This window comes from Selaginella moellendorffii, unplaced genomic scaffold, assembly GCF_000143415.4.
Source record: "Selaginella moellendorffii unplaced genomic scaffold, v1.0 SELMOscaffold_17, whole genome shotgun sequence".
Taxonomy (NCBI): Eukaryota; Viridiplantae; Streptophyta; class Lycopodiopsida; order Selaginellales; family Selaginellaceae; genus Selaginella; species Selaginella moellendorffii.
In genome coordinates this window covers 89,861-103,753 of record NW_003314278.1, presented here as the reverse complement: position 1 = coordinate 103,753, position 13,893 = coordinate 89,861, and the positions used below count along the sequence as shown (strand labels likewise).

General features: G+C 46.0%; 4 protein-coding genes across 5 annotated transcripts; 1 reads left to right on the top strand and 3 right to left on the bottom strand.

The window, feature by feature from the left end:
• Positions 1–315: 315 nt before the first annotated feature.
• Positions 316–1,876, bottom strand: LOC9642773 (UDP-glycosyltransferase 85A7). The gene is made up of 2 exons (XM_024676561.1): positions 1,325–1,876; positions 316–1,245 (listed from the first exon to the last, which is right to left on the bottom strand). The coding sequence occupies exons 1-2, from the start codon at positions 1,758–1,760 to the stop codon at positions 356–358; spliced, it is 1,326 nt and encodes a 441-aa protein (XP_024532329.1). The 5' UTR covers positions 1,761–1,876; the 3' UTR covers positions 316–355.
• Positions 1,877–1,886: 10 nt separating this feature from the next.
• Positions 1,887–3,218, top strand: LOC112346816 (indole-3-glycerol phosphate synthase-like). The gene is made up of 8 exons (XM_024676562.1): positions 1,887–2,222; positions 2,289–2,366; positions 2,456–2,505; positions 2,555–2,618; positions 2,672–2,727; positions 2,773–2,853; positions 2,920–2,997; positions 3,052–3,218. Exons 1-8 carry the CDS (start codon positions 1,901–1,903, stop codon positions 3,184–3,186), a joined length of 864 nt encoding a protein of 287 aa, XP_024532330.1. The 5' UTR covers positions 1,887–1,900; the 3' UTR covers positions 3,187–3,218.
• On the bottom strand, positions 3,190–7,188 carry LOC9640055 (pyruvate, phosphate dikinase 2). The gene is made up of 20 exons (XM_024676556.1): positions 6,990–7,188; positions 6,833–6,937; positions 6,539–6,772; positions 6,330–6,467; positions 6,117–6,279; positions 5,829–6,064; positions 5,647–5,775; positions 5,410–5,589; positions 5,221–5,358; positions 5,002–5,166; positions 4,797–4,958; positions 4,662–4,751; positions 4,473–4,611; positions 4,234–4,411; positions 4,051–4,180; positions 3,868–3,996; positions 3,681–3,818; positions 3,544–3,621; positions 3,400–3,491; positions 3,190–3,342 (listed from the first exon to the last, which is right to left on the bottom strand). The coding sequence occupies exons 1-20, from the start codon at positions 7,155–7,157 to the stop codon at positions 3,294–3,296; spliced, it is 2,841 nt and encodes a 946-aa protein (XP_024532324.1). The 5' UTR covers positions 7,158–7,188; the 3' UTR covers positions 3,190–3,293.
• A 19-nt stretch (positions 7,189–7,207) lies between these two features.
• Positions 7,208–10,470, bottom strand: LOC112346815 (lysine-specific demethylase JMJ25-like). Of its 2 annotated transcripts, XM_024676557.1 has the most exons (14): positions 10,309–10,470; positions 9,995–10,253; positions 9,800–9,936; positions 9,641–9,740; positions 9,453–9,582; positions 9,343–9,400; positions 8,701–9,292; positions 8,323–8,652; positions 7,956–8,261; positions 7,820–7,892; positions 7,679–7,764; positions 7,503–7,622; positions 7,393–7,451; positions 7,208–7,315 (listed from the first exon to the last, which is right to left on the bottom strand). In XM_024676557.1, the coding sequence occupies exons 1-14, from the start codon at positions 10,434–10,436 to the stop codon at positions 7,309–7,311; spliced, it is 2,385 nt and encodes a 794-aa protein (XP_024532325.1). In that variant the 5' UTR covers positions 10,437–10,470; the 3' UTR covers positions 7,208–7,308. The 2 variants fall into 2 exon arrangements, with proteins under 2 accessions (XP_024532325.1, XP_024532326.1); XM_024676558.1 differs by lacking the exons at positions 7,208–7,315; positions 7,393–7,451; positions 7,503–7,622 and having other exon boundaries at positions 7,726–7,775.
• Between the last annotated feature and the right edge of the window lie 3,423 nt (positions 10,471–13,893).

Genomic DNA, 13,893 nt, shown 5'->3' with positions numbered 1-13,893 from the left:
GGAAGCTGCTTTCAAGGTATGCATTTCTCTCTCTCTCTCTCTCTCTCTCTCTCTCTAGCTGTGTGATCTCGCTAACTTTGGTTCCACCTTTTCGAAGTTTTCTTTGCCCGTTTGGAGATTTCTTCATCGATCTTAATCTTCAAGGTAAGAGAGCTCTGTAGAAAGTGCTAGATTTTTTATTTTTCATGGGTGGAGCTTCTTCTCCAGACCAGCGATGTTTCTGCTTCGAGATCAGTGATCGATGTGGAAGCTCCTCTCAAAGGTATGTATTTTCTTTTTTCTTTTCTCTCCTCTTTTTGCTGACTTTCGTTAAAGTGAGTGGAGCTTCTCCAGAGCAGCGATGCCTGGAGATTGTCTACTGAGAAGCGGCTACAATCACGTTCTTGAGTTGCCGAATGTTTTTCTCGTGGCAAGTACTTGTCCTCACAATCTCCTTGAGAGCTTCGGCTCTGCGTCTCATTGCTTTTCCTTCTTCGCCATTCATTACAGTATCTATGATCTTCTCCAAGTCTTCGCATTTGACATCATCGTCGGGACCATCAGCCAACTTCACCCCAGTCTTCCACTTCTCCGTCATTACATGAGCATTCGAGTTCTGCTCGTAGGCGCACGGCCAGCAAAGTGTTGGTACTCCACAGAGCAGGGCCTCTAGCACCGAGTTCCATCCACAGTGCGTTAAGAAGGCTCCAACTGCGGACTGGCGCAAGACAGGCACTTGTGGAGCCCATTCCACAACTAAACTGTGCTCTCCAACTTTTTCTTGCAGGCTTTCGAAGAAGTTTTCAGGTGCGTCGCTTGCAAAGTTTCGTCTGATCGCCCACAAGACTGGCTGGTGAGTGGCTTGCACAGCTTTAGCGATCTTCTCCACTTGATCAGCCGGGAGGGAGATGACGCTTCCGAAGGCGATGTAGAGAACCGAGCGGTGAGGTTGTTTGTCCAACCAGCTGATACTAGTGTCTTCTTCTGGAGAACTGATAGTTTCGTGCTCTTGCAGAAGCGCATGAGGTACGAGTGGTCCGACTGGCAGATAGTTGGGAAACTCTTTCCTGCGCGAAGTCACAAGTTCGTGATCCAGCTCCTCGATGGAGTTGACGAGAACACACGCAGCTCCCTTTGTTCGCTTGGCAGCAGCTCCCAGAAGAAGCACAACAGGACCGCCGCGCTGGAAGCTAAGAGGAAGCAATCTCCTCGGGAAAGGCTCGAGGCCGGGAATGAAGTCGATCAAAGTTTGGTGGTCAGGGTTGCCTGAAAGAGAGGAAAGGACGCGCAGAGGTATGAGTAAAACATCCTCCTTTCTTCTCAAAACCGAAACTTTAGTTCTTACCACTGGCAGGAATATAACCCCGGGACTCGAGCTCTGGGATATGGTAGAAGAGCACCTCATTGATCGCGTGACTGGTGTTTAAGGCGATCTGTGGGATTCCCAGGCTCGCGGCGACGTCCTGCGACCAGCCCAAGAAGCAATCAGAGATTAGGCACTTCACCGGTGGTCGGATGGCCTCTAGAACCGCTTTCACTTCCTCTTGGAGCTCCGCAGCTATGATCAGTGACACGTCCGTGGCTGGGCTCGGCACCAGATCGATGTGGAGGTCATCTTCTCGCAGGCTCGACTCCACCTTGGAGCACAGATTCCTGGGAAGAACAAAACTTACGTGAAATCCCAGCGGGACGAGGCGGCGGCAAAGCTCGAGCATGGGATTGATATGGCCGGATCCATCGCAGGGAAGCGCTGCTATGTGAAGACGCTGCTCGTCTGCCATCGCCAAAGCAAAGACTAAAGATCCGGGTCGCGCATGCTACTGTTGACTATTCACTATTTGACTGGTAAACACTGGTGTTTTATTTGGCGCCAAATTTATAAACACTTAGGGCTTTTTGGGTGAATTTAGGGCTCTTGCGAATGGCGATCCCGGCGTGGCGGATTTGCCTGGCGTCGGCGTCCCCGGAGGAGCAGCAGCACCAGCGGCGCCTCACCTCGCTGCTGCGCAACAAGCAGCGGATCCTGGAGGCGCGCCTGGCCGCCATGGACGAGCAGGAGCGGCAGCTCCAGTCGCGGCTGCAGGGACTCCAGAGATTGCCGCCGCCCCAGCACCGGTTGCTGCAGAAGATCGTCGCCAGCACAATGCAGGGCCGCACGGCGATCGTGGCCGAGGTCGCGCGGGCCTCTCCGGCGGAGAAGCCAGAGGGCGTTGCGCAAAGGAGCCAGGACTATGTTACATGGGGTATGGATTCTTTTCGTTCTCTCTTTTTCTTTGCGGCGTGATTCGAGTGTTTGCTTCCTTGTCCAGGAGCTGACGCCATCTCGGTTTGCACTGACGAAGAAGTATCGCCAGATGGAGTTTTGGATCTGGAAGCTGTTTCGAAAGGTAGCGATTCTTCTTTCTTTCTTTCTATGTTGTGTTCTCCTTGACGTTGGTTTCCTAAGTTTGTGCGAAGTAATTCCTCGGATGTGCAGCGGTGGAGGTCCCAGTTCTTCGCAAAGATTGGATCATTCATCCGATACAGGTAGCCAATCCATAATTGTGTATCGAGCACAAAGCTTTGTTTTGCATAGATAATCGATACTCGGGAATCCGGTGCTGCTGCTCTCACGGCCGTCTACTCAGTTCTTTCCAAAGGTACGTGTGTTTCCGCAAGCTCTAAAAAAAAAATCAAACTCTTCGATTTGCAGGAACGCCATCCATTCTGCGCTACATAGCTACAGCTGGACTTGACGCAGTTGTGGAGGTGAGCTCCTTTTTCTGAAACCAAGATTAAATCAGAAACTTTCAGGTCGTCAATCTCAAGGAACTTGAGGAACTCTCCACACTCGGCATCCCGCTCTTCGGTTTCAACATCTCAGTTGGAGTTGCGGTGCGTTGATTGACATAATTTTTGCTCTCCTGCCATCAGTATCAAGCTCTTTCCCTTCTCCTGCAGGTTCCAATACCAGGCTTTCGGCAGGACATCGCCAAGTCTCTGGTTCAAAAGCTCCCCTTCGGAGCCGCATCCATTGTGGTGAGTCTAAGCTCCTCTCCTCGCACTCCAACTCAGTTTTTTCTTCTCGTCTAGGGCGTTGCTTCGATGGAGGAGGCACGGCAGATGAAGGTGTCGGGGGCGGACGCCGTCTACCTGAAAAGAGAGGCTCTAAGTTCGCCGCAAGAGCTACTCGAAAGCTTGCGAGAAGGATTGAGTGGAGACGACTAGAAAAACAAATAAACACCAGTCATTTACAATCACGGTTCGTGCAGATTATTTACAGTATGTATAGTTTTTAGTGTCAGTAGAGTTTCATGAATGAATTCCTTGCGATTCTACTTCTTGGTAGCTGCCTGCGCAGCAGCAAGTCTCGCAATTGGCACTCTACATCAAACAAAAATTTGCATTAGAATTATCTTCTTTTCTTTCTCTCTTTCTTACCTGAAAGGCGAGCACGAAACGTAGTCTAGACCCGCTTCATGGAAGAACTCTACGGACATGGGCTCCCCACCGTGCTCTCCACAAACTCCTACCTGATGTTACACAGGCGGTCAGCCATGAATCACACAACTTAGCTCGTTTCACCTTCAAGCCATCCCTGGCTTTTCTGCCTCGCTCGGTCGCAATGCTGATAAGTTGGCCGACGCCTCTCTGGTCAAGAACCTGAGATCCGGAAGAACAAAAAAGTATAAGAAAAGCCTCGTGAAACGTCATGCGTGCACCTCGAATGGATCATGCTGTAGAATGCCTTGCGAGAGGTAGACGGGTAAGAACTTGCTCACGTCGTCTCGGCTATAGCCAAACGTCATTTGCGTCAGGTCGTTGGTGCCGAAAGAGAAAAACTCCGCGTGTGATGCAATCTAGCGTGTCACCGAATCAAGCAAACAAAACCACGGGAGATTCTGTTACCTCGTCTGCAACGAGTGCTGCCCGAGGGATTTCGATCATAGTTCCAATCTTGTATGGCAGGCTTTTGCCAACTTCCGAGAAGACTCTTTCCGCTACACCGTGGATTGCAGAAACTTGGTTTCCGAGTTCCTGTATACAGGATAATCGTGACAAAACATTAGCTTGCACAAAAACTCGACGAACCTGAGGAGTCCCCACAAGAGGAACCATTATTTCAGGGTGGACTTTAACGCCTTGATTGGACATTGCTATAGCCGCTTCGAAGATGGCACGAGCTTGCATTTCTGTAAGCTCCGGATACGAAACTCCCAGCCTGAGAACATCTAACGTAGAATCTCCACTAAAACTCTCATGTTTGAAATATACCTGCAGCCTCGGAAACCCAGCATCGGGTTCACCTCGGACAACTTTTCAACTCGAAGTAGAACATCTTCCTCGCGGACACCAGTTTCCGCAGCAAGCTCTTCCACAATCTCGTCAATGTCACCTTCGGGAAGGAACTCGTGTAATGGAGGATCAAGCAAACGTATGGTGACCGGAAGACCTACATTCTTGTTGGCAAGAAACACAGGTTAGTGACTAAAACTACCAAGCTGCGCACTTACCATCCATGACGCGAAAAATTCCTTCAAAGTCTGATCGTTGGTATGGTAGAAGCTTGTCCAGAGCTGCTTGCCTGTGTTCGAGCGTGGATGCCATGATCATCTGCCTCACAGCCTTGATCCTCTCATCTGAAGCAAAGAACTGAACGCGCATGGCTAGCTCGAGAAAAGAGCATAAGAGAGCTCACGTACCATGTGTTCTGTTCTGCACAATCCGATACCTTGAGCACCGTTGTTTCTAGCAGTGAGCGCATCCGCAGGAGTATCGGCATTGGCCATAACCTGAACGCATGTCCATGTTTAATTGTGCATCTTTACTTCTCATACCTTGAGCTTCCGATAATCATCAACCCAGCGCATGAGAGTCTCAAGGTCACCACTAAGTACCGGAGGCGACAAATCCTGCCTTCCCACAATAACCTCGCCCGTTGTCCCATTCAACGAAATCCAGTCACCTTCTTTCAGTACCGTGTTTCCCAGCGACATTGTCTGTAAAGTAAGTTTCAAAACCAGAACGCTTGGCACTCTTTACCTTCTGTGCGTCGTTCACTCGAAGCTCCGAGCATCCAGCAACACAGCACTTTCCCCAGCCTCGGGCAACAACAGCAGCATGAGACGTCATCCCTCCGCGTGCAGTAAGAATGCCGGCGGCAGCATTCATGCCTCCAACGTCTTCTGGACTCGTCTCGTTTCTTACCTGAAAAGGATTAAAGATCACTAAGACAGATAAATGACGCTGCGTGAAGAATACCAGAATACAGCTTTTCCCTTGAGCATGCCAGGCTTCTGCATCTTCGGCACTGAAAACGAGCTGCCCGACTGCGGCACCAGGTGAAGCAGGAAGACCAGAACCTATGACATAATCTTTGTATGCAGCAGGATTCTCGAACTGTAGAAGGAAAACGAAGGAATTGTGAAGGAGAGAAACAAATCTTTCTACCTGAGGATGAAGGAGCTGGTCCAGGTGTCTAGGCTCGACCATGTTCACAGCGGTTTTGGTGTCCACAAGCTTTTCGCCAACCATGTCGACAGCAATCTTTACCGCTCCAGCACCAGTTCGTTTCCCGGAGCGGCACTGCAGCATCCACAACCTGTTTGATTGAACAGTGAATTCGATGTCCTGAACATCACCAGGAGAATTATTAGAACATGGCATATATATATACTGCGTCCTAACCATCATATCCTTGTAGTGGTTTTCCAGTATTTCACAGTTCTTCACTAGCTCCGCATAAGCACCAGGCAAGCGTTCTTTCATGACATCAATATCCTCCGGCGTCCTGATCCCAGCCACCACGTCCTCTCCCTGCACCCATCATACTTTCAAAGTCATCATAGATACAACTATAGATTAAAAACCTGTGCGTTAATCAGGTACTCGCCATAGAGCTTCCTTTCCCCAGTGCTAGGATTGCGAGTAAACAGCACCCCGGTACCCGAGTCAAGTCCCATATTTCCAAAAACCATAGCTTGGACATTAACAGCCGTGCCTCGCAAACCACTGATTTGGTTGATACTGCGATACTTGATGGCACGAGGACTGTTCCACGACTCGAAGACAGCCACAATGGCAAGCTTAAGTTGCTCTTTTGGATCTGCTTAGACAAGAAGGCCTGTCAATAAAAGCATAAGAAGACAAATACATACCAGAAGGAAACTCTTTGCCAGTTGCTTTAGAGTAAACCGCCTTGTATTTCTCAACAAGCTCTTTAAGATCCTCCGTGGTGAGGTCCGTGTCAAGCGTTGTCCCTCTCGCAGCCTTCATCGTTTCCAGCTCATGCTCAAACAGTGAATGCGGAATATTCATCACCTGCAACTTAAAGTAAGGACCTTTCCAGAGACGGCATACATATGACTTACCACATCACCAAACATGTCGAGGAAGCGACGATAAGAATCATACGCAAATCTCTCGCCGCTTATCTGGCCTAGGCCGGCAGCAACCTCGTCGTTGAGCCCCAGATTTAACACCGTGTCCATCATTCCCGGCATTGACAACTGCATTTCATACAGTCAACACTAACACCACCCTGCAGAACCGAGAAAGAATAAAAGCTAGAAACACTAACCGCAGCACCTGACCGTACAGAAACCAGCAGTGGCGCAGTGGGATTTCCCAGCGAGGCATTCATTTCTCGCTCCACAACGCTGAGTGCAGCTAGAACTTCCTCCCACAGGCCAGAAGGGAATTTCTTTCCGTTGTCAAAGTAGTCGTGACAGGTTTCTGTGGTGATGGTAAGTCCCGGAGGTACAGACAGGCCTATGCTCGACATTTCTGCGAGGTTTGCACCTTTGCCACCAAGCTGAGAGGATAAGAACAGCGATCATACATTTCAAGATAAGGAGAAACTATTATTTTTTACCAGAGACTTCATGCTCTTGTCCCCTTGACTGAGCCCCTTTCCGAATGTATAAACACGCTGGGGCTGATGCTGCTGTAACTCAAGCTGTGTGAGCTGCTGCTGCCCCTGATCGCAAAACAAAAACAGTGATCACGTCCACAAAAACTTAATTTTGTACCTGAACTGCGAAAACTTGAGCTCTTCCAGCTGAAACTTTGTAGCTCGTCTTCGCTACCCTTGTCTGAAGCAAGGGACGCTGCTCGTTGCCATAAAAAGCCGCTGCAACAGCGGCCTTGTGCTGCTGCTGCATAATTGAAGCGAACATCATCTTACTGGCACAAGCCATTGCCCCGAGCACACCAGATAACTCTGGACGAAGGAAGAAACACAAGAAAGGGCCTCAATCCACTTTATGATTACGTTTCCAAAATTTCGCGAGCTTAAAACCCGAGCTTAGCGAATCAACGATAGCTCTACCTCTCTACAGTAGCTTGTTTTTACAAACTGCAACCACAAAAAATGAATTATGTCTAGATAGAGCAAAAGGCTCCGCTCGCTGCAAAAATTCTCCACTCACTCACATCAACTTCTGAAGGAGATCGACAGTTTGTCCTGCCGCATGTAAGACGAGCTTCTTTACCTGAAAATTTTGCGACTTAGAAAGAGCTGAGTCTAAAAACAGAATCAGTACCTCCAGCTTATCTTCTTTAGCCCGATGGTCCTTTGGAAGTCGCCGAAACTCCTCTGTTAGACGAATGCACTCATGCACATTTTCCGGAGACACAAAATCTAGTGCGACCTTGATGCATGACTGCCACAAAGGAAGAACTCGGCATCACACATCTCGTTTCAGTGGTGACATTTTACCTTCAAATTCCTCACTTGGTGGGGGCAGCCCGCAGGAATAAATACTGCTTCTCCAATGTGCTGTTCGAAAGTCCACGGCTCTACTTCTGAACAAGGGCTATACATAAGCTTAGCTAAAAAACAACGTAGCATAAAACTTACGATACTCCTCTTTCAACTGCAGTTTATGCTTCTCGTCCAAGAAAAAAATCTGATCATGTATGGGATGGTGCACCTGATGTAAAAAAAAAAGGAGTAAACAAGCGTAAGAATGGTTATACAGAATCTCAACGTTTACCTCTTTAACTGGCAAGTTTCCTATGTGTCTGAACTCTGTCGAATGTTTCATCAGATATGCTTCGAGTTTGGGAACGTCTTCTCGTCTATAAATATCCCATAAGGCACCTCCATAAGTACTGCTCTTGGCCTCACAGACCAAAATTTCATCCTTGTGACTAGTGTCGACTCCAGAAGAACAGCACTCGGAAGACGTGTTCTCACTCGGTGACGTTTGCATATTGCGCAGATCTTTGCGCATAACTTCTATCCGTTCCTTGCGTTTCTGTTGCCACTTTATTTCAGAGGTGTGCGTTAACACATTTACCTGCACGTTAAAAACTTTTATCAGCAAAATGAAGAACTACAATATGGAGCTGGCAGTTTACCGCGTCCGAAATGTCACAGTGCAATTTGGTGACAGAATCTCCATTGCCAAGCTCCTCACGAAACCCGTACGCGATGTAAGTTTTGGGCCCCAGGTCAGGCTTCAACGAGTTCTCAGGCAGCTTTGCCGCCAGGTTGAAAATACCAGTCGTGGGATGCGTATACGCCTTGAAAGGCAGAGAGTTCAGAAACTCAGTTCCATGGCGAGGGAGGCGCTCGCTGAACAAGGTCGCTGGTGGCCAATCCTTCAGCTTCAACATTTCTGGCCAACCGTCTGGATGAACACGGCCTTCTTGGTATCCTGTAAAAAACTGATGTATGTTTATCTCCACCTGAAGATGGAACGTTAGAGCTGCAACCAAACTCGACAAGAGTCTTACTTGGTTCCAATCCAGGCAATCGATGGCTTTGAGGCTCTTGTTCTCGACGGCAGTCTTACTCTTGTTTGTCTCTCGTACAGCCCTCCACATTACCATCGGCTCCCAACTCAGGCCTGTGGTACCCTCTAGAACATCCCGAACGACAACTGGTTCACCACGTACCCAGTGCTTCTGAAAGTGTTTCACTCCCTCGTCTTTCAAGTCGCTTGCGCTGGGGCAGTAAATGTGGTTGTCGCTGGATCCTTCACGCTTTGCAGCCAGGCGGACGTTGCCTGCGTTTTCCGAGCAGTCGCAAGTGTTAGCCATGACTTCAGGATCTGGACGGTAGTCTTCTAGACACTCCTCAATCGACTTTTGAAGGTCTGAGGTATGGTGGTGTGTGAAGAGCGTCTTCAAACACAGAGGATGCGAATCACAGTTTCGACAGGGAATGCTTCCGTCACTGTGTGCTTTCCAGGTGCTGCCACCTTCCTGTTCGAGAGCAGGATCCTCAGCCTTTCCCCTTAGCTCTCGACAGCAAGTGAGGCATAAGTCGAAGCCGCATCCGGGACAATTTCGATGCATGTCCACAATGGATGTCCGGCAGTTATCACTGCCAAGAGGAGGTCCGTCAGTCACAGAAAATTGCAAAACAGATCCAACCAATAGAGGCGCTCGTCAAAATCCACCGGAGCCTTTTCCACTCCCAAGTATGCCTCTCCTGTCATCTCGTACTGTTAGTCTGATGAAGACAGAACTGCAGAACTACTCGCCTTGGATGTTTTTCTCGAGCTCCTCTTCCTCTCGTTGTTCATTGCTGAGTTGTTTAAGATAGCGCGAGATCTTCCAAAGGAGATACTTAAAATGCTCCACCTGTTTGGATGGAGGCAGCTCCGCAGTCACCTACATCAGACAAGGGAAAGCATCGGACACTTGATCATCAAGCGAGAATGTTACTTACAACTTTCGGCCCGTGAGTGCGTAGGCAAGCTTTGCAATTACAGTTCCTCCGGCAGAAAGGACACTGCTTCTGGACGTCTTTCACTGTCAGCTCCGGGTACCTGGAAAAAGAAAACAAAAACTTCACACGCTAAGAAAAAAGAATCCGCAAGCTTCTTGCCATCGCTTGATACAGCTAACGCAGTAGCGCTTCTTGTTGCAGCCATCGCAGAAAACCACATCTCCTTTGTCATTTCTCTGGCACTGGTGGCAGCTCTTGTACTGCTCTAACTTCTCGCGAATGGCGACGAGTTTTTCCTGAGACCAGAAATGGTCGTGAGATTCTTCGCAAAACGAAAAGAACAGCAAAGAATACCTGACCCAGCTCTTCGGCCATGTCGGTTTCCTTTCGATCACAGCGGCGCAGCTTTTTTCTCTTCTCCTCCCGAGGAGGCTGCTGCTCCTTGCTGCTTCTCTTCGTTGCCACCTGATCCTTGTACCTCTGGGTCTTTTCTCGCATTTTATTGCGATGGTACTCGCAGTAGTTGTCATTCACCATGGCCAGTTGCGGACAGCGCCAGCCTTTCCCATCTGATCGGCTACACGGCCGTGGAAATTCCATCGATTTCCTCTTCCTGATCACACAAATCAGGGCCGCTTTTGCAGAAAAGGAAATGTGGTCTAGAGTACCTGGTTTGCCGATTTGGCTCTTCTTCCTCTCTTTCGTCTTCCTCTTCTTCCGTCCTTGTATCCGAGGATCCATCCTCCCCCTCCTCGTTGTCCGCGACCCTCCTCAGCTCTGGGCGCTTGCTCCTCATCTCGCCTTCACCCTAGCCTGCTAGAACAATCTCCATTTACATGCGCACATTAGGTTTTCGCGTCATTTACATGTTATTCTGGTATTTCCATATTATTATAGTAGCGGTTTAAAATTAGCATAAAGGATTTATCCATTTAATTTTTCACATTATTAATTTATCTAGACCTGAAATATAGCAAAGTTGAACTAAAGAGGGACTTCTTCAAGGAGGATTTTTTAGGGCGTGTTTTGCTTGGACTTATAGCATTACTGGGTGGTGCAAGTTTGTGCTGCCCAAAGTCCAAAACACAGTATAAGGTTTTGGAAGTATATGATATGGGCATAAAGGATCTTCAATGATGCCCAAAGTCCAAAACATGGTATAAGGTTGGAAGTATCTTAAATGATGCCCCAAAGGATTTTCAATGATGCCCAAAAGGATTTACAGATGGGATTTTAGTGGATAATGGAGTTATGGTGGATAACAACATGGGGAGACAAAACACTCTAAAAATCATTGTTAAACACTCTTAAACACAGAAACCCCACAAGTGTCTTGAGTTCAGCCACTATGTTCTGAGAGAGTTGGTATTGTTTTCTTAGCATGCAGGGAGTCCCCTTATATACAACATGCTCTAGTGCCTTGACACCCTCATTGCATGATTTCTTGTGGTTTTTTTGGCTGGTTGGGGAAATCTAGTGGCCCTAAGAGTTTTGTGAGCATTCAAGAGAGAACTTGACATAGTCTTTTTTCCAACTAGGTCTCTTGCTTGAGAGTCATGCTTGTACCTTTGGGGCAAGAGGTTTAGTGGAGCCCTAGCTAATGCTTTTACATCTTCTAGGTCGAGTTGTTAGACTGGTGACACATAAGCTAGCTATGACAAGTTTGATTGTACAACTTGCTTTGGTATTAGAGGAGTTGAGTTGTTGGTCCATCTGGAAGGACAAGTGCAACAAATGGATAATAGACTAGATAGTGGTTGTGAGTAGATAAAAGTGATGGTGATGAGGTCTGGATTGATCTAATATAGAGAAGAATTTGAAAACCATGGGAGAAAAGCCAGGAAATGTATGAACTCTTAGATGATTGAAGTTGATGCCACCTCAAAACTGAAATCTAAGCCCAAGCTTGCTACCATAATGATAGAAAGGCAAGTAGAAAAGAGTGAAAAAAAAGAACAGAAAACAACAAAGAAAATAAAGAAGAGAAATAAAAAGTCACTATAAGAGAAGTTGATAGTGATTTCAGAAGTTGCTTAATATTGTTGTGTTGTAGCATGCTCCAAGTGAACAAAGAGTGTTTGGAAGGAGGCTAGAGACACCAATGAAGTTTCTAAAGCTGCATGTCACATCAACTCATCAAGGTCCCACTACAACTTTGATCCCACTACAACTTTAAGCAAAAATATAGAATTATGCTTGATATCATGAGGTTGAGAGATCCTAGGACAAAGTGCCTCTAAAGTCTGGAATGTAGTCTAAGTCATTGTGAATTTGGTGGACAAGTTGAATAGTGTTGTCTGTGAAAAAAGGCCACAATCATGTTAGGTGATGCTTTGGCTGGGATCCTATGGTTCCAGTGAGCTGATGTCACCTCTAAGTACTGGAGAGGCTAGAGAAGAATGAACTATTGTAGAAATGAACTTGCCACCTTTGACAAGTAGCAACATTGGGAGTTTTATGTATGCATATGTTTCATCTGGCTGCTACAAGTGATTGCTAAGGACCCTGGAAAAGGCCTCCAAACAATCTAGAGAAGGCGTTGCAGCTGAAAATAAACTTTAAATCATTGTTGATATGTTTATATTCGTGCTCCTTGTGCCAGACCTATGCCATCCTCAACAAACAATCCACACTAAGAAATTCTATTAAATACTCAAGAAAACACTCCTGGACTGTGATTCTATGCATTTGCTCAGAACAAGGATCTTATAGCAGCTCTAGAATTGTTCTGGGCATGCATCCTGGATGTGGTTGAGTTCTCACTACTTACAACCATGTTAGGTGCATAGAGTGAGTATGGGTGAAAGTGCATATAATTATAGAGGCAAGGTAATATAGAGTTAGACCAAGCCATCTGAGCTATAATCCTTTTACTTCAATTCTAGTTGCCCCTCTTCTCAATCATTCTCCAATCTACTCATTGTAACTGTACATTCCAAACATTGCTAGAAGTCTTCTCCAAGTGCTTTGTTAAAATATCTATATAGTATGGATGCAATCCTAACTTACCTTTATATCCCAAATAAGTTGGAATTGCCTTGGAGAATATTAATAAACTTCTCACTATCAAATTTATGAAGCTTTTGATCAGATGCCACAACATTTGCTCATTCAAAGATTACTTGAAATTCAAGTGCCTTCCACTTGTTGCTATTGTGAACTCTATAGAACTATGCAGTTGTAACTCTTTGATAGGGCATCGATTCCTTCTAAGGTTGGAGTCTAGCAAGGTTATCCTTTATAACTAGCTCTTTGATATTTACATTGATGCACTAGAGTCCATAATTGAAGGAAGAACACTCATGCCATACCATTATTAGTAGCTTAGAGCACTCAAAATATTCTAATTCTCAATATATTCCTCTCTATATAAAAGCAATGTGAGAGTGAGCAAGGGCTAGAGGGCATTTAGGGCTTATGAAAGAGTTTGAATTTGTGATAGAGGTATTGAGAGCTTGAGACATAGAAGTTTGTGTAAAAAACCAAAGGGAACAATTTGAAAGATGATCTATAAGAGTTCAAATATAAAAGAAAATGGCCCATGAATAAGAGTGCACCCCTTTTCCAATAAATTAAGAGTCTTAAAATACTTGGGGTTAAGCGTTTTTGGGTTTGAATAGTACTGTTCTGGGTGACATCGTGGGAAGTCCAAACTCAAGAGCTTACATTTGGTATTAGAAGTGTCTAAAGTCTGACTCTATTAGTTGGCTTAGAGGAATCACACTACATATTGAGATTAACATCTAGCAGGTCTAGCATGGTGGATTGTAAGCGACCAAAGAGAACAAGGATAGTGTGGTGGATTGTAAGCGACCAAAAAGAACAATATTCTTGTGAACTTGCATGAAAGTATGGTGGATTGTAAAAAAAAAAAAAAAAATGAAAGACAATCCATAGGGGTTCAAATATAAAGGGAAATGGCTTATGAACAAGAGTGTAGCCTTTTTTCTAATCAATTAAAAGTTTTGGGATACTTAGGATTAAGTGTTGTTGGATTTAAATAATACTGGACTAGATGATTTCCCCGAAAGTCCAAACTTAGAGTTTACACATGGAAGATAATTCTCATCTCCCAAGAAATGATGAACTCAGTGTGATGGATTAATTTAGCTTTTTTTAGAAAATGAGAGAATTATTATTTAGAGTGCAAACTCATAGATTTGAAGTTCTTACCACTATTTTTCAACTTTCCTTTGTTTTGTTTAGTTTCAAAAAAATTTTAGATGACAAAAGTATTCATTTTGGTTTTGCTT